At 39.9% G+C, this 26,171-nt stretch overlaps 1 protein-coding gene across 2 annotated transcripts in view; it reads right to left on the bottom strand.

Moving 5' to 3' along the window:
- Positions 1-26,171, bottom strand: part of COL28A1 (collagen type XXVIII alpha 1 chain) — a 117,295-nt gene that overhangs the window by 21,607 nt on the left and 69,517 nt on the right. For both annotated transcript variants that reach the window (XM_043541156.1, XM_007063101.4), the window contains exons 24-27: positions 12,549-12,617; positions 11,426-11,494; positions 2,434-2,502; positions 671-739 (exon numbers count right to left, since the gene is read on the bottom strand). In XM_043541156.1, coding sequence (XP_043397091.1) covers positions 671-739; positions 2,434-2,502; positions 11,426-11,494; positions 12,549-12,617 — 276 coding nt within the window. The remainder of the gene's footprint in view (positions 1-670; positions 740-2,433; positions 2,503-11,425; positions 11,495-12,548; positions 12,618-26,171) is intronic.

The raw sequence follows: 26,171 nt of genomic DNA, 5'->3' as shown, positions 1-26,171 counted from the left end.
CAGTTTGTTAACCCTCAGAGTGCACGACAAGGTTCACTTTGTTCCCTCACTCATAAGTGATGGCTGGGGCTTGATACTGGGGCTGGGGAGAGGGATTGTGCAGGAGGCTGGTTAACTTCTGTTATATTTATGTTGCCTCTGTGTTATTTGATTTAATCTGGGGGTAAATGACAGATCTGTTAATGTATTTTTAAAATATGGTAAAGAGTGCTCAGAGCAATGAATGGACACCCAGACCTGCTGACAGAAATTTTGGGCCCCAGGGCCAGGGCTGTCCCTGGTCGGGGGGACCCAGAGTGGGCCTGTGGACACCCTCTTATTATAGACTAGTAAAAATCCAAATAATAACCAGCATCTTGTAGAACTGAGACTTACCTTTCGTGGTTAAAAAGTATCAATCAGACAGCAGACATAATTCAGATTAATTTAGGTGACCGATCACACACCACAAATAACAAAAGGTGAATAGTTGAAGTAAATAATTCATAAACAACCCATCAGTTTAGAGGTTAAATTCACAACTAATATTCACCGAGATTAATTCAACTGGCTACATTAAAACTGCCCTCTACACTGAATTTACACACAACAAAAAAACGCCAAAGAATCTCTGCAAAAGACTATTTTAAATAGAGAACTCTTGGCTATACATCATGTTAAACTTGGTTACCTTGCTTCCTTGTATGCTATCCCCTTGAGGGCCAGGTGGACCTGGCAAACCCTTCTGTCCCACAGCTCCCTGTTAAGAATTGTGCAGCAAAGAGAGAAGAATTAGTTTGAGGACTCTCAGTTACTGACATTACTCTTAATCAACACACTTTTACCACAAGCAAAGATAAGAGTAGAAGCATTTTAAAACTGTAAGGGCTTGCTACACTAGCATGCTAAATTGGCACTGCTGCGATCGATGCAGCGGCATTGATTTAGCACGTTTCGTGCACATTAACCTGTTGTGTGCCACATCTCCAGGTATGCCAAAAGTCACTATTGTGACACATCTGGTGGGGCCTGGGCATGCTGATTCAGAGTCACATTCTGCCTGGTCCTTACACAATGGGAGAGAAAGATGTAAGGTCCAGGAAGAACTGCAGCCCTTGTGCTTTAGGAAATACAGGGGCTGTTCTCTCCCTACTTCCCTGGGGTCTCTCAATACCTCAAGGATGATGCAAGGCTATAACTCTGTAAGCTGCATCCCACAAAGGGGTGTAGGAGCAGACATACAGCCTCTGAGCTCCTGGAAGTTCTGGAGGCCCCTGTGGCTCTGAACTACCCCTTACAAAGGGCTCTAGACCGTGGGCATCACGTGCTGTGTTTTCAAAGACTATGTTAGCTAACAATTTGATATGTTAAGAGTAAAATCTTGTAGCTTTGAAATTAAAGCTATTAATTGAACACAGATAAGAAATGGTGATTAAGAAAGAGTGCAGCACTAAATTGTCTTAATCTATCTTACTATTTTGTTGTTTCTCCCATGCAGTAAATGGCATATCGCCAATGTTGTGTGAAGGGCCAGTGTTCTGCAGATACTATTCAGAAGTGCTGCATAACTCACATGTCTTAAGAATCTTTACATGCAGCTGTTTAGCTCATGAATCTTCCAGCTGTTAACGGCCACTGAAAAGTAGTTGCTGTGGTTTGTGGCAAGAGTTGTACACAGATTTATTTTTAGGTTGAGTTTGTATAAAGTATAGCATGTCGGTGAAAAGACTATTTTGAGAACTGGGTAGAACATGCTTCAATCAGGGCCACAAAATTCTTAAGATAAAATGATTTTCCTCTCTCCATTTAAAACAATTTTTTTCATTCTGTTACTCCCTATTAAGTTTAATGTAAGTAGTATATTTTCTGACACTAGTTTTTGCTGGCAATTTTTGTTCTCAATCCATATATTACTATTTTTAAATATAGTTTGCCATGTCGTTGTAGCTATGTTGGTCCCAGGATATTAGAGAGAGAAAGTAGGAGAGGTAATATCTTTTATTCATTAATGTGGTGACTTGGGTTTAGATTTAATTGGGCAAGAATTGCAGGTGTGTATATATATATATATATACTTTAAAAAAAACACCTCAAAGGAAACTCCTAAAAAGAAACAGCACTGAAATAAACAGAAGCAAACACAGTCTGTGTTACTAAATTTAATTAGGAGCTTTATTGGTTTGATTATCTATTCAATTTTAGGGCCCAATCTCACAAACACTTGCATATGTGTTTAACTTTAATCATATGAGTAGTCCCATTGAACTCAATGGGATTCATCACAAGCATAAATAAGTACAGGATCCGGGCCTTTATCTTTTGGGCAGGATTGTGATCTCAGTCATACCAGTGCAAGTCCAGTAGTCAAAGAAGTTACGCTAGTGTAGATGAGATCAGTGTCAGGTCTCAGGCATTCATAAAGATCACAAATCTACAAAATGGACTCTGACAAACCTTTGGACCAGATATTCCTATTCCCCTAGGCCCAGAAGGTCCTGGCAGTCCTCTTGCTCCAAGTTCTCCCTGAAAGAGACACATAAATCAGTTATCATCTAGTAACTTAACTTATGAACTGATATACTTGAGGTAGTGACCATTCTTTCATTTAGAATTTTATTATTTTATTGTATTTATTATACATTCCTGATAAAATCCAGGATGAGACAGTCAATCATGCTTATATGATATCTTAAAACATACATAAATCTAAGTGTATGCTTAACAATTCTATTTAAAATAAAAAACCAAAATGGGAATAATTGTACATAAAAATTACGAGGGATTTGAGTCAGAAGCTATATATGCCAAAACACAGATCATGTGACAGCAGTTCAATATCTTAACTAAAATTTCTTGGTCTGAGTTCAGTTCCTAACTGACAAAGGTCCACACCACCAAAACCACCATTACAGCTGGTACTTATTTGCTGCTTTGTCTATCACTTTTTACCTCCTACTGGGGAACTCTGCAGGACAGACTTGAATCACGCTGGTGGATTGCTGTAGACATTTATACTGTTATACTGTCTGTGATGTACCTATTCTGAAATTAAAGGACTTCGGTGTCAGGGCTGTCAAATCAACACTTTTTGTGAGAAATAAATTCATTTATCAGCAGTTTTCATTCAGATAGAAGATTAAACCATCCATTTATTTTAACAGTATTGCTGAACTTGTTAAAGGTGAATTATGCATACCCTCTTTTCTTTTGGCAAGGAGTCCTTTTACTGGTGGATATCGTACATGTTCTTCATTGGTCTGTTTCTTAATTGCAAAGATGCATTTGTTCTGAGAGCAAGGATATTGCTTTGTAATTCTTAATAGCTTCACAGAAGAGAAGGAAAGGTAGGAGTTTGCAAGTTTTTGTTTAGCATTTAGGAATTCTGAGTGTTATTTTAGCTGTCTTTTCAGCATGAGACATCATTGTAAAAATGACAAAATAGCTATAAGATGAGCAGATCATCACTGAAAAATGCATGCTGGTTTGAAAAAAGAATAGGTTTTGTTCATAAGGAGTGCACATATGGAGTGAATAACTGAAGCAGAAAATTATGAACCAAGTTTAGTAAGAAACTTTCTTTTAGAACTTATAACCTGAATGCACTTATTTGTTTTTGCATACACAAGCAAGAGAACAAAAGACAGTGTGTTGCTAAGCTACTAATCATTCTATGTATTAAACATCAGAGACTGGAAAAGCTAGTGTATTTTTAGGGCAACTAAAAACCTGTGATAGCCCTATGGCTTTAACAGGCAAAATTCAGTTAATAGGGTACCAGTTAGAACATTTCAGTTGACATGTACTTGCTTAAAAAAAAATGTTGACATGGCCTGTAGAGGGAGCACCTGAATTAGGATAACCAGAAGACAATGTTACACTGATTCACAGTGGAGGCTTGCAAATCCACATATCGTCATCAGTAGATGGGTGGAAGGGGGTGTGACATCAAGTTGGCTAAAACAGGAGGAAAACACATTTATAGTGTTTTCATTCTCTAGCTTTATTTTGTCTCCTTGGTGATTTTCCATAATTAAACTCCTCTCTTCAAAATTCAACAACTGGTTCTATTTGAAATACCCCAGATCCAATCTTTAGTAGGAAACTACTTCATTATGGATTGTCTTTCTATAACCATGATACTCCATCTCCTGTTTCCTGGTAGTGTTTTGTGTATCCTTAACAAGTGCCAGAGATACATACGTGTGCTTGTAAATGTTAAAATGGGCCTGAACCAAAAGCCCAGATCTGAAGGACTTTGGGATGTTTGAAATCTCAGTGCAAGTGATGTGATGGTCTTATTGGCCTGAATTTGAGTTCAAGTTCATCACATCACCCGTGAGTGGCATAACTAAAAGTGCGCTATGCATGTGTTCCCAAATAGGTACCATACATTATTACAGGATAAAAAGAAAAGGAGTACTTGTGGCATCTTAGAGACTAACAAATTTATTTGAGCATAAGCTTTCGTGAGCTACAGCTCACTTCATCGATGAAGTGAGCTGTAGCTCATGAAAGGTTATGCTCAAATAAATTTGTTAGTCTCTAAGGTGCCACAAGTACTCCTTTTCTTTTTGCGAATACAGACTAACACGGCTGCTACTCTGAAACCTGTTATTATAGGATAGACTATCTGCACGCACACTCCTCTCTCCCCACCCCTCTTTGTTCTACCCCCTGTAGACCACAAAAATCCCTTAGCTGGCTGCAAGAAAATTTTTCTAGTGCAGGCCACAGGCTGCCATGTGGAAGGCCCCACCCAAATCTTGGCAGAAGTGCCATCTGGGAGGAAAGAGGGCGGTGACAGGGGAGTCCTTTTAATGTACAGTGCTATGGGGGATTCTGGGCTACTGTGAGCTGCAGAATATATGTAACCCCTGGAAGCAATTGGGTGGGTAGGGGATATATGCCATAACTTTGAGCACACCACAATCCCTCATGCAGTTTTTAACATGAATATGATTAGCTCTACAATGAACACTACCAATTTTCCACTGAAAAACTTTAAAGTCTCATTGCGGGGGGGTGGGGAGGGTAAGGATGGGCTTTGTCTGCTTTAAATGATATAAAGAAGGAAATGTACAGGTAAAGATGACCCAACATATAAACAGATACAATGACCACAATCCCTCCAGAGCAGTGGTTCCCAAACTTGTTCCGCCACTTGTGCAGGCAAAGCCCCTGCTGGGCTGGGCTGGTTTGTTTACCTGCTGCATCTGCAGGTTCGGCCGATTACGGCTCCCAGTGGCCGCAGTTCGCTGCTCCAGGCCAATGGGAGCTGCTGGAAGCGGCGCAGGCCGAGGGACGTACTGACCGCCACTTCCATCAGCTCCCATTGGCCTGGGGCAATGAACTGCGGCCACTGGGAGCTGCGACTGGCCGAACCTGTGGATGCAGCAGGTAAACAAACCGGTCCGGCCTGGCAGGGGCTTTCCCTGCACAAGCAGCGGAACAAGTTTGGGAACCACTGCTCCAGAGAAAAAGCATCACAGGTGAATGTGATATGCAACAGTATAGTTTACATTTGCTACTGAACATATGGTAAAAAATCAGTTCTATATCCCCTACGATTTCTTAATGCACAGCATACCCTCCAGGTGGTGTCAGACGATCCTGTTGGTGTTCTCTTGCTTTTTTGCATTTTTCTGACAGAACCTCAATTTTCTTTAAGGGCCTGATCCAAGTTGAAGTCAGTGGAAAGACTCACTCACTGGTTTTCACATTTAGAATTTGGAACAGCTTTAGTTCTCTGTTCACTATTAGATATGTCTTTAATTCATTTTTTCAACTCCGAAGAAATGATTATTTGACAAACAAGCCAATTAAGTTTTCAATGCATCTATCCCCCTCCGGTAACTCTGAGGTGTCGGGGAGTAAGCTGCATCCCACAAAGGGGTGTAGGAGCAGACATACAGCCTCTGAGCTCCTGGAAGTTCTGGAGGACCTTGTGGTTCTGAACTACCCCTTACTATGGGTAGGGCCGTAGTTTGCCCACCCCTGCTGTAATACAATGATGTGTATAAATTTCTCCCCCACCCCTTTTAAAAATAAACATCTTTCCTAGAACCAGTTTGAGTTGTAAAGCCATTCCTTACATTTGATAAGTGGAGTGCATTTGTTTTCTATGTGAGCAGCAGGTAAGATTCTCTGGGTTTTGTAAATGATTGTAAGATATGTAATATGTTGTAAAACATCACTTAACAACTTTACCTGTGTTTGTTTGTTTTAAAACAAAGTTCCGGTTGAGGAAGGAGGTTGTGTGGATTAAATAGTATTGTCATGAAAATGAAATAAGCAGAGTGCACAGGAGAGGAAACATTCTGTCTCCCCTTTTCTGGATTTATTTCTGAGACACAGGGCCCAAGTTCTGGATGATATTCTTCCTGCAACTACTTCTGGCTTCACCATTCATACACTAGGGAGTGTACTGGTGGTTTTGGCATTTCCTCTGTTATTTAGCGAGAGCGGTGGTTTGCCTTTTTCTAATGTTGTGTTTTCTAAGATATGAATTTCTTTAACCATTCCTTCAGTTGACAGTAGTGCATTTAAATCCATTTGTGATTAAGTACCAGCTTCCCATGCTCTTGCTGTCTATGCTATAGAAAATTTGGTGCTGTCTATGCTGAATGCATTCCACATGTTTCAACTTTGTTTTCATATGAATCAGGCCTCTGTTATACAAAATTTCTATTCTGTAGTGTGCACATATGTGAACCATCTTTGAAAGCAGGGAGAACAGAGCTGCAATTCAGATGTATGGAACATTCTTATATAATGGTACTCAGTGGAATTTCAGATTGACTAGCATGTAAATTTATGACTGAGTCTCTTTTGTTAAGCAAGTGTGCTTTTTTTAATTGTAGAGATTCGTGTACTGTTTGTACTCATTTTTTTGTGGGGGGATGGAGTGGGAGGTCCATTATGCCAAAGTTTTATTTCAAATCTGACTGTTTATAAAAATTGTTACCAAGTCTCCAGTTTCTGAGCTCATCTGGGGGAATTCTGGCATTTCAGATAGCTTTAGGTAGGTTATAGAGTGGGAAAAGACAAGAATTCCTACACCTGTATACCTACAGAGGAGAGAAAAAAGATCAGATCCTTTTTTCTTCCTTTTTTTTTTTGACTATCTGCTCTCCAGTCAAGTTTATTATAGATGCACTGCACCAAAGTTACAGATGTATTCTCAGAATATTACCCCTTTGTGGTGCAGTGGTCCCACATTGCAACACTTACAGCCATTCTCTTTGCCGAGAGTCAACATTTGATTAGGAAACAAACCTTAGTTTAATTAAATATTTCATTCTGATTGGCTTAAGGTATACATCCATCTAGCTGGATCATAAAACAGAAGCAATTTTTAAAAAAATTAATGTAAACAAGTTAAATTTTTAGTAAAATATCCTTAACTCTAAATTTTTAATCCAGGCCATATAGATAAACATATTTTTGAATTTCTAGTTCGGACATATAGTATCATGCTGTTGTAACCCACACACCTCCTGAGTGTGGTGTTCTGTCCCCTCTAGTGGAACTGAGACCACTTAGAGATTAATGAGTCTGCTCTAGAGCCTGACTAAGGGCCAGTTGGCTTTTAGCTCATGCAGTAGAGCCTCATGCACTGAGCTCCAGAGGCCCCAGATTCCATCCCTCCCACCGACGACCGGGGTCTGTCGGTGTTACACTGTGATATGTTAAGGACCGATAATACTCCTGTGGAACTTGGTGAAAGTTTTGCTACTGACTTTGATGTGACCATGATTTGGCCCTAAATTAATTGCTTGAAATGCAAAGAGAGCTACTCCTTTAAGGTTCTTTGCTATACAGCTTGCTTGGACCAAGGCTCCTACATTCTGTATCCCATTCCTACTCAATTCCATTACAGATTTTGGCCACAATCAGATAGCATAGGTGGACCCTTGAACTTCATAAGCAGCCTCTGTGACTTCAGTGGAAGCCTGCCTGAAGAGATCTTATCTCAGATTCCAAGCTTTTATCTGTAACCCTCTACACCGTATGGCTCTGATTGTATTGTATGAGATCCAGGTCTTTTAATAATTTGAAAAGACAGCCTTTATTGCAACTCATTTTTATCAGTGTAATTCTCAGAACCAAACTACACAATTCTAATGTTTCATATAAAAACATGGAATAAGTCTACAAAAATGTGGAAGGTGTATCTAATTTACATGATGATTCTAATCCCACCTGAAGTTTCCAATAAATGTATGAGGAATGTTGCTGATTTACTTGCCTTCGCCAAATTCTTTTGTCACCTAATTCACACAGGCCCATATGTATTTAATAGCATTCTATGGAGATTTCCAATTAATAACACTTGCTTTGTTAAAATATGGATTATATCTTAATACTTAGTTTTGACAGGTTTAAAGTCACACTTAAATTTAGCACAGAACATTTTCCATTTATCACACATTTTGATAAAGTGACATGACCTGGCATAAGTGACTATGTGCAAAAATAGATATGCCCTTCAGTGAACATTGCAGAATCTCTATGCATTAGGTGGAAATCTATGAATTAGTTCTAATTTCTGAACTGTTCTAGGCCCCAATCCTGCAACTATTTACACATGTGTGATGCTGGCAAGTGCAAGCTCAGGCCAAAGCCCAAGGCCAATTCATTTCTGTGTTAGTACAGATCAATGTGATTGTTAATTGTATAAGAATATATTTGGTGTTTAAACGTCATGACAACTAATTACGTTACATGCATTGTTTTCACTTATCTGTATCTTGTTATAATATAATGGCAAACATTTACATTGTATAGACCTGGTAACTAAATAACCTATCAAACAAGAAAGAAGCCTTGTGTAATGCAAATAAAGAACTTTAACAGGAAAGTACTAATTCATGCAGGCAAGTGGTCACTGCGTGTGGTGATCAGAGATCAAAGACTCTAAGCATGCTCTTCTCTCTCCACCAGTCAAAGAAAGAACCCACATGGGTGGTGATCCTGTCAGCTTGTTTTCTGTGAGAAGAAGTTCTAAGTGTGGATTCAGAGAAAGATCCTGCATCTCTGGGCTGTTTGGGTTCTAACGGGGCAGAATAACTGAACAAGAAGACTGAGATCCCCAGAGTTATTCTGGGTAACCCTGAGAGAATTTTGGGAAACTGGCAAATTACTGCATCTCTGCTACCGTTTGGAATTATGTACAGGTGCATCACAGTCTACATATTTTTACCTGCTTTAACCTCTCAATAGCTTTCATGTCTTTTTCTTAGCTAGTAAACCTATAGTTAGTTTACTATAGTATTGTCCACCAGTGTTATCTTTGTAAGATCTAAGTGCAATTCGACTCGGGTGAGTGACTGGTCTCTTGGGACTGGTAGTAACCAGGAATATTTGATTTTTTTTTTGGTATAAGTGACTATTTATCATTAAATGCGGTTTGTTTGGGTGGCAAGATAGACTGGGGAGTCTAAGAGGACTGTATGTGACTCCTTAGTGTAGTTATAGTAATAGTAATCTTATAGTAATCCAGGAGTTCACATTTGGTACTGGCTTGGTGGTATCTAATTATAGAACATACCACCAACTTGGGGAGTCTTCCCTGCTTTTGACAGTCTGGCCAGAGGCAGGCACTCACGGTCATGATCCACTCCAGCGTAACAGCGTGTGCTTAACTTTCCTCATGTGAATAGTCCTAGTGGCTTTAATGGGACTCCTCACAAGAGGAAAGTTGCTTGCAGGCCTGATTTGATGCAGTGTAAGTCAAATGATTACAAGACTCTTGACTATACATAAATGGAATAAATAATGCATGGCTGACATAACAGAATCTTTTATTAGCTGTTCCAGTATGTTACTTTCTGGCATAATAAAATATTACATGACCATATCTTACTTTAACTAGTTACAATTAGACATTGTGCTTTTGATGCATTTTACCATTGATTTAGTAAATCTGAACAATGTTCAATATCTCATTGCTGTTCAAAAGAATTAAAATAATCTCCTTAATGTCTGTGTCTGTCCAAAGAATTACATTTATCTTGCACTCACAATGGAATACAGTTTAATATCAGGTGGTTTATTTTTTAAAATATGAGTTTACTGTTAATGAAACATGCCAAGCTGACAGCATTGCAGGCTGTCATGCACAGAGAAGATACTACATACAAGCTTCCTACATACTGCAAATGTGCTTCAGTTCTGCCTGGAATGAGAGGGGATGGTTACATCTCCTCTTCAGTCCTTGGCCATTAGGACGTGATTGCTAGTTGGAGTCAGTGGTGATTGAGTTCTTTATGAAAAAGTATCAAACTGTTTCCAGTTGATGATTTTTGGTTTCTACCCATCTGGGCCAGATTTTAATGGGTCACCTGCAGCTGAAAGACAATCCCCAGAATGTTGTTGTAGCCTGATAGGCTAAATATATAGTAGCCACATGTCATGAGATTCAAAGTTGTGAAAATGTAAAAGATTTGGGAAAACTTAAGATAAAAGGCTGTCCTAAAAATATGAGTTGGCTCTCTTTTCTCCTAGGCAAACCTAGAAATGAAGGGAAACCATGTGCTCCCATTTCTATGACTCCCAGGAAAGAGTAGTTAATATAGAATTAATGAGATTTTAAAAAATTTGTAACACTGAAAATAAGTGGACTAGTGACGTATTAGGAAAGTACTCCGAAGACTCTTAGTGGCTGAGAGGCATTGCACCTGGGGGAAACTAAAGGTGACAAATGTGATTAGAAATGTAGAGTTGAAATGCTTCCACATTGTTTTCATAATATTTGCAATGCCACCTAAAGTATTTTAATGTTCTAGGCAGTCTGACAGCTGCACCACAGAGTTGCATTGCAATTGCTACATTTTAAAACAAACCTGGAGGAAAGAGAATGAAGAGAAACTGCTTTACACTATCCCACAGGGCAGTATTTAATGATTTGTACATTTCAAATAGAAAATAGAAGGCAGGAGGGAGAAAGTTGATGGGAAGGGAGGGAAACAAATGTTGTTGTCCCCCAAAAGCACGTGGTTTCCGAAAATATGGGAGTTTCATTCCTACTCTTCAAATATTTGCATATTCCTGTCAGAAAACATAAGTACACTTATCATCAGTACAAGATATTTTGTGTATTTTCAAGAACAGGCAACACATGTGAATCTCCGCAGAGACATAGTTGCTAGGCAGCTCTCTGCCTGCATGAGATTCTGCAGCTCTCTCTGCATTCTAAATGCAAACTCCAGGACTCAAATGAGACATTCTGTAGATTTGTGACACAACTCTGTGGGGTTGTGGGTATATAAAACAAGGAAGAGCTTTCACTCTGTCAGAGATGTTACAATCAACACCTGACAGTGAGACAAGGCATGAGAGGGGACTGCACCATTTCATCATATGTGGCATGCATCTCAGGTTAGCTGGACTCATACTTTGGAGATGTCTGCTATTTTAATAGTATGCATTACTATAGCACTGCTACCTTTTGTCCAGGATCTCCTGTGCCTTTTGGGCCTCTTGGTCCTGGAGAGCCTGGCAGTCCTGGAGGTCCCTAGCACAACACCAGAGAAATAGTGAGTAGTTTCCCAAACCATGAGAAAGAATGGAGTTTCATCCCTAGCTTTGAATTTCTACATTTTTGCTATTGGATATTTTTGTCAGAATCTTAACAGTATTTACATGTACTGAAGAGTGGTTTCCCTTAAATACCAAGAAGGACACTGAAGGAACAGTCAAAAAATCCAAAGAAGGGCAAGGATATGACTCTCAGTGTCAAAAGCACCTGAGAAATCCAGGAGGATGGGCTACAGGTCCTTAGATTTGGCCAAGCTGATAGGGTTGCCAACCCTCCAGGACTGGCCTGGAATCTCCAGGAATTAAAGATTAATCTTTAATTAAAGAGTATGTTATGTGATGAAATCTCCAGGAATATGTCCAACCAAAACTGGCAACCCTACAAGCCAAGTTTGTTAGAGATGTTGGTGACAGCAGTTTCAGTGGCATACGGGGGATCCAGGATGGAGGTGAAGGAGAGGAACTTGAAGGAATGGTTATAGATGATGTGGTGACCAGGAGAAGGGAGATGGAGTGAGGTAACTGGAGATGTGGGGGGGGGGGTCAAGAGTGGGTTTTTGGATATGGGAAGCTATAGCATCTTTGAACTGTGAGGGGAAAGACACCAGATGAATATGAGAGGGGAAAGGTCGGGGTTGGTGAAAGAGTGTGAGCAGGGAAGTCATGAGGCAGGAGGAGTTGGGATCACTTGCTTTCTAGCAGGAGTAGTGTCACTAAAAAACCCAAAACATTATGCCCAGGGGTAATTATTTGCAGGGTTATGCCTGAATTTAGGACGGGAAAGGGGCTGATTGATTGTTTATTTAAATAAACAAGGAAGTTGAGAAGTTAGAGGCCTCCAAAATGTAAACAAAATGTTCCTGTTACTTCAAATGAGAGAGAAACCTAACTGGGTCTAGACACTTCAAAGCAGCAAACTCCCGTAACTAATACCCACATAACTATTGTTATACATGAAATTATTCCTGTTACTTGGGACACCAAGTACAGTATCTAATTGCCTTTAAGAAATGACATAGAACAACACATACTGGTGCACCTGGATAGCCATCTCCTTTTGGTCCAGGTAGCCCACGTGCTCCAGTTAGTCCTGTGTTACCCTGAATACAAATAAAAAATCAAGCATTGTATCAGCAACTGGACTGTAAATAACACTAACACACAAGATATACTGACAAACATATATTATATGAAGAAACTATTGGGGACAATAGATCACGGTGTTGCCAACTCTTGTGATTTTATTGCAAGTCTCACAATACTTGTGTGTGGGGGTGGGGGTGGTTTGATTTTTACCGCCTCTTCTGGAATTGAGAGATTCCAGGAGAACCTCGGGTTTCATTTCTTTTAAAGTATGTTCCTAGACACAGTGGTTGCAGAGAAGACCTTGAAAATGTGAAGTGGGTGCACCCTAAAGTCTCAGAAACCAGGAGGCCAACAAAAAGGATTATTATTTTAAAAAAACCTCATGATTGTTTTATTAATCTCATGAGTATTTGGGGCTTGACTCATGATGTTCTAGCACTGAGAAGCACTTGACTCATGTTGTTCTGGCAATACTGAGAAGACGACATGCCAGCCTCAACTTATCTTGGATTATGTGGTATGGTCTTGATTTTTTTTTTTTTTCGGGTAAATCAGCCTTCAGGTTCAACAGTACTCCAGAACCAGACAATGTTTTGTGGGGAAGAGAAAGAAAGAGAAATTTCTGCACAGTCTCCTTTGATTCAGGGGGAAAATGCACTGAATCAGGAGACCATGAGTTTTTAGCTCACATCTTCTACTGCTTATATTTCTGTGCATTTCAAAAGCCTTACTAATGAGTAATACCACACGCTAGGAATATAATTCTCTTCCTCCTTCCTCACTGGCATTTCGCAAGTAAATTTATTGAGTTTGCACTAGATCACTTCTTGCAGAACTGAAGAAAGAACCTAAGTTTCCTTCATTCAGCCACACCTCCTTTCAGAATAAATGGCAATTCAATATACTTAGCCATCCTGGCTGTAACTACTAGACCACAAGTCCTGTTCATGGACAGAGATGGATCGTGATCCTCCAACATTCTACTGCTGTCTAGCAGCTGCGCAAAGTACCTGCAATGCATAGGTGCTGGAACTAGGGGTGCTCGGGGTGCTGCTGCACCCCCGGGCTTGAAGTGATTTCCATTATATACAGAGTTTGTAGTCTGGTTCAATGGCTCTCAGCATCCCCACTATCAAAATTGTTCCAGCACTCCTGCTGCAAAGTGTGTTAATTCCCCTTGTATTGGCTGGGCCATATATAGCATAACAGTTAATCTTTAACTCAAGTGGTAGAAGTGTGTGCTGAGAATCTGAAGGTTCAAATCCTGTTGCTGAGCCTTGGGCTAAGGAGGGTCCTTGCAAGAGTGAGTTTCTGTTTTTCCAATTTTCTGTCTAACCTGGCTTATTTAATTAACACATTTAGAAAAGATTCCTAGAATTTTAAAATATTGTAAACTGTCAAACATAGCATGATAAGCAACAAAGCACAGCTGTTCCCCTCTCTGGTCACTTGTCATATTTCAAAAAGAAAAGGAGGACTTGTGGCACCTTAGAGACTAACCAATTTATTTGAGCATAAGCTTTCGTGAGCTACAGCTTCATCCGATGAAGTGAGCTGTAGCTCACGAAAGCTCATGCTCAGATAAATTGGTTAGTCTCTAAGGTGCCACAAGTACTCCTTTTCTTTTTGCGAATACAGACTAACACGGCTGTTACTCTGAAACCTGTCCTATTTCAGTTTCTTCTGTCACACAATGGCATGTTTTAAGGTTGAGAGGTATCATATGAAGAGTGGAAACTTTCTATAAATAAATAAAACTCTCATAAGCAATAGAAAATATTATGTAAATTGGGAAAAAGATCACTGACAGAAACAGATGAGCACTGTCAAAGATGAAATTCAAAATGAATCATGCTACACTAGATACGATTTATGGTAAAGGAGAGCCTTGCAATAGCCAAAGCTGGGGTATCACAAAGAGGTTATAGTGAAAGCTAAAGTTTGGGAAAGTTACAGCTAAAACAGAATTGATCGACTAGGGCCATACAGGAAGGAGTTTTGTTGTACTTTACACAGTGACAGATCTGAGCTATGGTTTTCAGTGATAAAACAGAACAAGAGCTGGTAACTTGGGATAAAAGGGAGGATGGAGAAGGGAAGGATTTATCTTTAGAAGTTCCTATTTAGATTGACATCTTTAAGTGAGGTGCACTGAAGTGAATGTACTCTTAGTAATAATTCTGTACATTACTATGTCTAAAACATTGTTCTTCTTTCAGTATTTGGACTTACAGTTTGTTGACCGATACAGAAAAAAAATCTACATTTCTTGGATAACTCTTTTGAAAGACCACATGTCCAGAACACCAAGGATATGCATGTATTGGCTCTAAACCATTGCTGGGTTTTTAGACACTTGGTACAGTACAAAAATCACAATGTAATAGCCTGCACAAGACTGTGGAAGATACGGATCATGATTCTCAGCCACAGAAGTCTAATAGTGGTTTTGAGAACAACCCTAATTTATTATTTTGGTTCAACTACTATAAAGGAATAATGATGGAAGTCCAAACTTTCATTTTTCCTCAGAAAACATGTCTACTTAGCTCTTAATACTTGTACATAATAAAGGATGCATTAATATATGTAGTCACCTATTAATTTTTTATTCTTTTTAAGAAAAAGGAAATCATGAATCATAAGTTCATTTCTCTATTTTTATTTCAAATTCCAGTGCTGTAAAGAGCTGCCAAACAGATGTTTCCATTTAACCTTAGCAGACCAGTACAAACATGTTAACATGTTCTCTTCTATAAGAGCTGGGGATTTTGCCAAACAACTGCTTGCTGCTGTTAAGAAAGCAGTTCAATTATATTCTCATGCTTCAGAGTATTCAATTTATTCTATCCCAAATCTTTCATAACGGCACCTAAACTAGAAGAGATATATTATCCAGGAGAAATTAGCCTCTATCACAGCTTCACCACCACAGTTCCATGAATCTTCTAGATTCCATAGCCATCAAGGCTAACTGCCAAGTACCACTGCTCGTATCTGTGGAGTACCTCGTTAAGTATTATGCACTTCTCCTTTCTATTTTTTAGTATTAATTTGTATCATAGTGCTTAGGAGACCATGTACCAGGGATCCATTTTGTTAGATGCTATACAAACAAAGAACCAAAAGATGGTCCCTGAGCCAAAGGGCTTGTACAATCTAAGTACAAGACAAGAGATAATAGATGGGTATAGACAGATGGGTAGTATGAGGAAACAGTGAGACAATATTGGTCAGCGGGATAGGTAGCGGTCCACCATACCAACTGCCTAGCCATTGTCAAGTTTATTGTAGCCAGCAGAACAAAGAAGAATTTTAGAGAAAGGATGTGAAGGTGAACAATGAAGTGACTTCAGAGATGTTTACAGGGATTTCTTCCCAAGCATGAGGGGAAGTGAGGGAGAAAGCACAAAGATGCTTGTTTGAAAATTTAACAAGCAGGCAATGGATGCTGGGATCACAGGTTCATTGTGGACAGGAGTCTACCTTATTCCATTTATCCCCCAAATCAGTAATGCAGGGACAGAGTGGGCATTCATCTCCATTGCCTTGCACTCTATCTAGTCATTCATACCTGTGCAAAGTAAGTTAAAACATTACAACTGGTATGATTTGAGATTTCTGATTTACAACTATTTTATACCAATTTTGTTTTCATTTTGCTCAGGTATAAATGATTAAACAAGGTGCAAGACAGTGGAGAATCAGACCTTATTAATTTTGAGAGGAAAATAATCTGACACCAGTCGGCATGTAGGGCCAGATGTTCAGCTGGTAGACTTATGTTGACGTAGACCTTGCAGAAAATCTGGCCCCTAGTATATTTCAGCTTCACTGCTCAGGGAGCTGATGATGTTTGGAGCCTTTATCATTGTGGACCAATTTTTCAGAAGTGGTTTCGAAGTCTGTACTCCCAGAGCTGTGTGTCCAAATTTTTGGAAATGGAATTTCAGATGCTCAAGGTTTAGCATAGCAAAAATTTAAATGTGTGTGTGTGAGCTGGGTAGGAAGATTATTAGTGGGAAAGCTGGTTGAAGGTTTCCAACTGAGCCCAAGAGCAATGTATCCTGGGACATGTAGTAAGAGGGACCCTGGGTGCTGTAGGCTGGACACCAGTGTGTGCTGGGAAAGGGGGCAGGGTTATGAAAGTTCTCCCGTTCTGCTATAAAGGGAAGATTAGGGAAGAGACTAGATTTATTGTGCGGGTCTCAATAAGAAGGGAACATGACTTGTTGAATGTTTCTGGGCAAAAAAGCTTAGCAGGAAGCATCGGTGCTGGAACAAGGGGCATGGAGGGTGCTGCAGCACCCACTGGCTTGAAGTGGTTTCCATTATATTTAGGGTTTACAGTTTGGTTCAATGGCTCTCAGCACCCCCACTATAAAAATTGTTCCAGCGCCGCTGGCAGGAAGGTTGAAAGAGCCTGGGAAGAGACCTAGAGGAATAGTCTAAGGGCTGGTGAAAGTTCTCTGAGGAGGGGCTAGTATTTGGGGCTAGAAAACTAGAGGCTCAGGGAGAGCAGGAGCTACCTGTAGCTCTCCAGAAAGGCTTGGAAAAGTTGAGTGGTAAGGCTGCTTGTGAGCCCATGGGTGTAGAGAGCAAGCCCCTGCACAAAAGGGTAAAGATTCTGGAATTTTGTTTGCCCCAAAAGAGAAGGAGGTTTTTGGAATTGGGCCAGAGAGCTAAGCCACCATACCATGAAAAGGAAAGCTGAGACTCTCCCCACATGTATTACCACAAAGAGAAGGTAAGCCACTACTATATCTAAATAGTCAATGTAAGTGCACCAATTATGCAAACCGGCTTAAGGACATAAATGCAGAGGCTTGGTTTAGGCCACTCTGGAACTGCCCGTATGTCTCTGCTACTTTACAGCTAAATTGTGTATAATTTAGTCTGAAAGAAACTCATTTTGTAACATGGCTGAAAATTCAAACTAGTTAAACTTAAAGAAATGTGAGGCCTTTCATTGGGTTTGTTTCTTCCCCTCACAGTGATCTCTTTGCAGGCCTTATATTCAAGATTTTGCAGAATTCCATCTTTTCACACCTATTGAATGTGTATATATGGCTTCTAGGACAAATCGAGACTTTTTGGTCTAGCAACACTCTGATCTAAATCTCATCTTAATCTAACTCAGTCACTGCTGTTTCTGTTCTCTCCAAGTGCTATGCAGAGAATATGAATGAATATGAACTGTGCTAGATTCAACTCTCCTTAGACAAAGGTGATGTTGTTACACAGTGTGATGGTGAATGTGCCATCTATTGGAAATGTATGTCAGATATTCATCATTTGTCAGATACTTGGATTTATAGTCATGTGATGATGTTTAACTCATTACCACTCCTGCAGTCTCAAATGTTTACAGTAACACATTTGACTTCAGTGCAATTATGCTCACTTACACCAGCTGGCCCATCTCAACCCCCCAAATGGAGGTTTCACCACAGTAAGATTTTTACATTGAAGGAATGATATCTTTTGGTCTGTAAATGACTGTCTTTAATGATGTCTGAAGTCCAAAACCATAGCAATGGGCTCCAATGAATTTCTAATTTGTAAAAGTAGTGGTCATTAACATGGAATAAGTAGATATCTCTTATTTAGGCCACAATCCTACAGATATTTATATACATGATTCAAGTTAAACACATATGTAAGTATTTGGAGGATCGTGATCTTAGATTTTTAGTTCTTTAGGCTGGAGTCTGTCTCATTTATAATTTTGTACAGCCCCCAGCACAATAGGGTCCCTGTTTGATTGAGGCTTCTGGAAACTACTGTAATTATAGGTTGCCCAATGCTTCCCATTAGAAGATTCTATTTTCAGTTGTTTAGAACTTGGCCACGTTCCAACCATTTGGGCAGAATTTTTTTCATGCTGGGTGTCTGTTGCAGGCTGAATTTTTGGGGGGAAATTTCAGCCGAAAAAGTTCAGCTGTGTTTGAGAACAAGGCTAGAGGGAAAGAGCTTGTTTTTTCCATGTTAAAAGATTCTAGCAGCCTCTTCTTTGAAAAGCTCCATCACTCCCAGGCTTTGGACCAGTGATCTGAATTCTGGAAAGTGGCCTCCGTGTCAAGGACATGCCTTTTCCTATCTCCAAGAAAATCTGTCAAAATTTGGCCAAGTTATAAACCTTTGCAAACAGTGGATTTTCAGAAGACACGCCTTAGATTTTAATACTGAAGTCCCTGAAGATTGTCTGATCTGGGCATGCTCCTATCTGGGGCTGAGCCCACACCTCCCTCCCCGGCTCTGCACAGCACGGCACAGCAATCTTCCTCCCCCTGCTCCTGGTACAGCCAAGATGATCATCCACCAGTCAGGGAGGAGGAAGATTGATTGGGGGAGGGATTGCTCAGACCGTGGGGTTGTTTTCTGGTCCCTCGTATCACATCTCCAGATAAAGTGCCAATTAGGTCATCCAGCATCACCTAAGAGAAGGAGGGCCAGGGTTAACTGAGAGGGAAGTCCAGCTGGGAAGGGCTGGGCGAGCACTATAAAACCAGCAAGCTGAGAGCAGAAAGGGGCTGGGAGGCTATAGGGGGGTTGCAGTGGCTGAGTCTGGACTCAGCAGGCTGCTAGCTGGCTGAGGCTTTGGCTAGGCGGAGTGAGATGGAAGAGCTAACAAATGAAACTGAAACCAGGCTAGACAATGAAAATAGGGAAAACATGGAGGAAGACTGGATGCAAACAAAGAAAACGGTAGATTTTTCTGGAACCAGAAAAAGGACCAGCAAATAGGAAGGCAGGAAAAGGAAATGGGCAAAATTACATAACAGTAAAACCCCTAGGTAAGGAAATAACGATAGGAGATATCAGCCCCCTGAAGATTGCAGGGTGGAACAGGAAAAAATGCTGGAGATGGCAGAGACTTGTTTTTGTTTTTACATTCCACTAACCAAAGTCGGGAAGCTCCTTAAGACAAAGGTGCTAGGTAAAATTAAAATAAGCTGTCAGCTACTCAGATTCCTTACAGAAACAAGAGTGGTAGCATATGGTGTGCTAGCTGAAATGTCAGAAGAGGAAATAAAGCGAGTAATGGGTGAAGGTAAGGTTATAACAGCTAAGAGGCTAATTAGCAGAAGAGGCAGTGATAGCAAGTCCTCACCAGTTGTGCTGGTCACTCTTAAGGGAAGGATGTTACCCTACGGTTACTCTGGTATCAGATATTCTGGACTAAGCCCTTTAATCTTCCTCCTGTGAGATGCTACAGGTGCCAAAGATTTGGACATGTAGCAAATAATTGCAAAGGGAAACTATAGTGCAATAAGTGTGAAGATGAACATTCATTTGATAATTGTGAGGAAGGGACAGAACAAAATGTTGCAACTGTGGAGGAAAACACAGCTCTGCATATGGAGGATGTACCAAGGCAAAGCAAGCTAGAGAAATTAAAAAAACCCACAAAATTATTGATAACATCTCATATGCAGAAGCTGCTAGAAGATATCTGAAAGAAAAAAGAGGGGAAACAAAGAACCTGTCATGGGAAAGGGAATAGCCAGCAACAAATTAATGAGAAGGAAGTAATGAGTGACTTCAGGGTAAAAGGAGACGACATACTATTTATACAAACAAAGAAATTCATTGTATTTCTGACTGAAGTAATAAGGAACATACAGAAAATGAGAACTATAATCAAAGTGACTGAAAAGTACCTACAGGTTAGCAACCTCAATGAAGGAAATATTGAAGGTTAAAAAAATTGGGGTCACTATTTTCAGCTGGAATGCCCATAGCCTAATAGCGCATGGGCAGGAATTAAAGAAAAATATTGATATGAAAACAAAGCCTGCTATAATATGCATGCAAGAGACTTGGCTAATAGAAAAACTAGACTATAAAATCCCGGAATATGGTATATATTGACATGATAGAGAAATTGAAAAGTGTGGGGATACCTGCACCTTCATTAAGGAGGACCTGAACTACCCTAAAGCAGAGATAAAAAGCTAAATATTGAGTATTATGCTACTGACATACTAATACAAAACAATTCTCTCTCTGTAGGACTTTATAATGCCTATAACTCATGCAGGAAACTAGAGGCTATGGCCTGAAAGAATTAATTGCAGATGTCACATACCTTCTCATTATCTGTGGTGATCTGAATAGTCAGAACAGATTGTGAGGAAGTAAAAAATTATAATGATAGAATGTTTAGAACAATTATTTGAAGAGAATAAATTCAGTACAGCTGACAGAAGCTTCTCATGCCTGGATCTGAGACTAGCTTCTAGTAATAGCAAGTATAACCATAGCTGGGAAATTTACAGAGGAGGGAATGGCTAGTGACCAATTCCTCACATAATTAAATATCAAGGAAAAGGTAATACAGAAGATGAGGATAATATCCTCACTTGGAATCTCTTTAAAAAAAAAAAAGCAAATGAGAAGATATTGAGGAATTCTGTAATAATGTTACTAAGGGAATCATAAAACCAGCTAGTTTAACTATTCCTAGGATGCCAACACTACCTAAAGATAGAAAAACCATTCCATGGTGAAACAAGGAATGTGAAATAGTAATTTGGGAGAAGAATAAGGCATACAAGACAGCAAAAAATTCCCTAAATAGCGAGGACTTAATGAAATACGAAGCAAGTAAGGCAGTTGCATAAAGGACTATAAAAAGAGAAAAATGGAGAATACACTGTGGGTAGTAAATAAATATACCAATACAGCAGAAGTATATAAACAAATTAGGAAAATGAATGGAATAAAGGGTAAGCCACACAAGACAAGCATTGGTTTCAGAGTAGCAGCCGTGGTAGTCTGTATTCGCAAAAAGAAAAGGAGTACTTGTGGCACCTTAGAGACTAACCAATTTATTTGAGCATAAGCTTTCATGAGCTACAGCTCACTTCATCGAGTGCAACAGACAAGCATTGCAATTGCAGGACATGGAGTAATAAGCTCCAACAAAGAAAAAGCGGAAATTCTGGCCACCCGGTCTCAAAAAGTCAGTGATGACAAGGATCAGAGGATAGAAATTAGAGAGAGGAAGAAATTTTTGTTAATGATTAAAGATGATGAAGAGGCAGGAGGAGGATGTGGATGTTGTTTTAAATGAAAACTTTGGTACAGAGAACTCCAAAAAGCAGTATTAAGGCACAAAAGCACTGCACAAGGCAAGAATGAAAGAAGTTTTGAAATGCTTAAACACTTAAGCAAGGAAACCTTGAGGGTGTGTGACTGGGGTCCCAGTGGGGGCCAGCAGAGATCACTCAATTAAGGTGAACTGCAAAGAATGGGGCAGACAAACCCCAAAGCTGGTGGATAATTCAATACTTAAATTTACCAAGCCAGCACTAACAGCTTCTGTTATACCTTACTGGTTATTCAGAAGTCCAAACAACATAATTCCCTTGAAGTGACCCAGCCTCAGGCCTCCATCCAGGTACCGAAGTCAAATATGATGCAGATTTCTGAAAATCTTATTTCATCATATAAAAGAAAAGGTTCTAACAATCCTAAAAGACTGGACACATTACCTCCCAGGTTAATGAATATTCCAGATCTTACCCAAATACATGCTACAGCCAATTCTTATTAACTAAACTAAATTAAAAAAAAAAGAGTAAGGTTAAAAGATCAATATACACACAGACATGAGTTCAATTCTTAAGGTTCAGATTCATAGCCGAGATAGTGAGCTTTATAGTTGCAAAGAGTTCTTTCAGATATAGTTCATTGGACTATAACCTGTGTCCAATATCATTGCAGGATGTTCCAGCTTAGGACTGGGATCTCAGTCCTTATGGCTTAAGCTTCCCCTGCATGAAGCCTCAAGCAGATCTGAGATGACAGAATCAGTACCCAATGGTCTTTTATACAGTTTTCTAGCATCCACTTGACCATACAGTCCTGGGTAAACAAGAGGCTTCTGATGTGTCCTTCTGTTTTCTAAACACCACCAGTAATTAGTTACACAAATTAACATAGGGCAATTTATCCACTAGGCAGTTTATTACAAACTTCAAAGGGATATATAGACAATGACATTACTTCACCCAAGATTCATCTAAATCAGAGTCAGCAACCTTTGGCATGCCACCCATCAGGGTAATCTGCTGGCCGGCCACGAGACATTTTTGTTTACATTGACCATCCGCAGTCAAGGCCCCCTGCAGCTCCCACTGGCTGTGCTTTGCTCTTCCCGGCCAATGGGAGCTGTGGGGGGCTGTGGCTGCGGACAGTCAACGTAAACAAAATGTCTCACGGCCTGCAAGCAGATTACCCTGATGGGCCACGTGCTGAAAGTTGCAGACCCCTGATCTAAATGTTAATATTCCCTTTTGATCTCTGAATTACTAGCTATAGTGACAGACAGGTAGCATTTAAGATACACACAACTAGAATCAGTTCTAACAATACAGGTTTGCCTATATTGCCTATTTAGCATGAATGGCCCTAATTACCATTTGCATACCTTTTAAACATGACTTTAAAGGTTGGGTTTGGGTCATCCAGCCTGCAAGCTGTTTAACCCTTTCTGGCCCTGAGTTATATTTTTGTATCATTTGCATGGTTATATTTTAATTAGACAATGTCACAAGGTGATACTTAAAATTATATAATAACATATGGCAAAAAGGTGAAATCTTGCAAACTGGAAACATGTGATTATTGTCCCAGTGAGGAAACCGGGTAAATTGCTCTCAAGACCTGAGGCATACAGACCAATTGCCTTCACAGCATGTTTAGGTAAAACAACGGACAGAATGGTAACAGAGATTAGTAGCACATCTAGAAAGAAACAGGTTCATAGATGGAACATAAAGTGGGTTCCAAAGAGGTCGAAGTGCGATTGACCATATTGTTAGGGAAGGGACAGAAGTACAGAAAAGCATGATAAACCAAATAATTCATGATCAGAACCTTACTGGAGACAGGAAAAGGCTATAATGGAGAGAGGGACTACTGCATAAGGTGGCCTCCATGCGTGTTATGGGAAAAATGTTTCGGTGGGTAAGGAACTTCTTAAGCAACAGAACTATACAACTATAGTATAAATACAAAGTGATGCACATTGGAAAATATAATCCTAACTAATATATCCAAAAAATGGGATCTAGCTTAGCTGTTACCACTCAAGAAAGAGATCTTGATGTCATCATGATAGTTCTCAGAAAATATCTGCTCAACATGCAGCAGCAGTCAAAAAAGCCAAAAATGTTAGAAACCATTAGGAAAGGGACAGATAATAAGACAAAAGATATCATAATGCCACTACAGAAATCCATGGAATGCACACACCTTGAATACTCCATACGGTTCTATTGGCCCCATCTCAAAAAAGATATATTAGAATTGGGAAAAGTACAGAGAAGGGCAACAAAAATGGTTAGGGGTATGGAACAACTTCCATATGAAGAGAGATTAAAAAGACTGGGTCTGTTCAGCTTAGAAAAGAGACGACTGAAGGGGGATGTGATAGAGGTCTATAAAATTATGAAAGGGGTGGAGAAAGCGAATAGGGAAGTGTTTGTTTACCCCTTCACATAACACACAAAGCTGGGGGTCACCCAATGAAATTAATAAAACAAACATAAGGAAGTATTTCTTCACAGAACACACAGTCAACCTGTGAAACTCACTGGCAGGGGATGGGGTGAAGGCCAAAAGTATAATTCAAAAAAGAATTAGATAAATTTATGGAGGCTAGATCCATCAATGGCTATTAGTCAAGCTGGTGAGGAACGCAACCCCATACTCCAACTATCCCTAAACCTCTGACTGTCAGAATCTGGGAACGAATGACAAGGAATGGATCACTCAGATCACTCTGAAGCATCTGGCACCAACCACTGTTGGAACACAGGATACTGGGCTAGATGGACCACTGGTCTAGCCCAGTATGGCCGTTCTTATGTTCTTAAGTCCAAATAGGGAAAGCTTATTCTAATATATATTGAGTTGCAAATGGAACTCCACAAGGGAGCATAATTAGCCTAACCTTTTTTAACATCATGATAAATGACTTCCCTAATGGGGTAAATAGAGATCACATTATTTGTTGATCACTCTGCCAAATGGACTTAAAGCAGAAACCTTGAAAGTGCTGCCAAGAGAATCAATGATGCACTTCAGAGAAGTGCAGAATGAGGAAATGGGGAGTTTCAAATTATCCATAGGCAAATCTAAGGAAATGATCTTCACATCAAGGAAAATCCAAAAAGATGACCAACAGATAAATATAGTGGAAAACTTACAAATTCTTAGGTGTGATATTTGATAACATAACAAAGCCCGTTGCCAACTGTGCCCACATATCTATTCAGGGGACACCATCACAGGGCCTAATAACATCAGCCACACTATCAGAGGCTCGTTCACCTGCACATCCACCAATGTGATATATGCCATCATGTGCCAGCAATGCCCCTCTGCCATGTACATTGGTCAAACTGGACAGTCTCTACGTAAAAGAGTAAATGGACACGAATCAGACGTCAAGAATTATAACATTCAAAAACCAGTCGGAGAACACTTCAATCTCTCTGGTCACGCGATTACAGACATGAAAGTCGCTATTTTACGACAAAAAAACTTCAAATCCAGACTCCAGCGAGAAACTGCTGAATTGGAATTCATTTGCAAATTGGATACAATTAACTTAGGCTTGAATAGAGACTGGGAGTGGCTTAGTCATTATGCAAGGTAGCCTATTTCCCCTTGTTTTTTCCTACCCCCCCCCCACCCCCCCTCAGACGTTCTTGTTAAACCCTGGATTTGTCCTGGAAATGGCCCACCTTGATTATCATACACAATGTAAGGAGAGTGGTCACTTTGGATAAGCTATTACCAGCAGGAGAGTGAGTTTGTGTGGGGGGGGGGGTGAGAAAACCTGGATTTGTGTTGGAAATGGCCCACCTTGATTATCATACACATTGTAAGGAGAGTGGTCACTTTAGATAAGTTATTACCAGCAGGAGAGTGGGATGGGAGGAGGTATTTTTTCATTCTTTGTGTCTATATAATAAGATCTTCTACACTTTCCACAGTATGCATCCGATGAAGTGAGCTGTAGCTCACGAAAGCTTATACTCAAATAAATTGGTTAGTCTCTAAGGTGCCACAAGTACTCCTTTTCTTTTTGCGAATACAGACTAACACGGCTGTTACTCTGAAAGCTCACTTGGATGGACCATACTGAAAATATTAAAGCTAAGTGCAAAGGTAGAATTCACTCTCCTTACAGTGTGTATGATAACACCCATTTTTTCATGTTCTGTGTGTATATAAATCTCCCCACTGTCTTTTCCACTGCATGCATCCGATGAAGTGAGCTGTAGCTCATGAAAGCTTATGCTCAAATAAATTGGTTAGTCTCTAAGGTGCCACTAGTACTCCTTTTCTTCTTACTTAAAAGTATCTCTGGAACATGCTGGGGAGCAGATAAAAAAATGGTGGAAATGCTGTACAAAGCACTAACAAGACCAATTATTGAGTATGGATGCTAGGCCTTTGGATCAGCAGCAAATACAGATAAAACTGGACTATATCCAAGCACAGGCATTGCAGAGCACATGTGGTGCCTTCATTACTAAGTCTCCAAA

Source organism: Chelonia mydas, chromosome 2 (genome assembly GCF_015237465.2).
Source record: "Chelonia mydas isolate rCheMyd1 chromosome 2, rCheMyd1.pri.v2, whole genome shotgun sequence".
Classification (NCBI taxonomy): domain Eukaryota; kingdom Metazoa; phylum Chordata; order Testudines; family Cheloniidae; genus Chelonia; species Chelonia mydas.
Note: the sequence above shows the minus strand (reverse complement) of the source record. Positions and strands in the feature narration are given on the sequence as shown.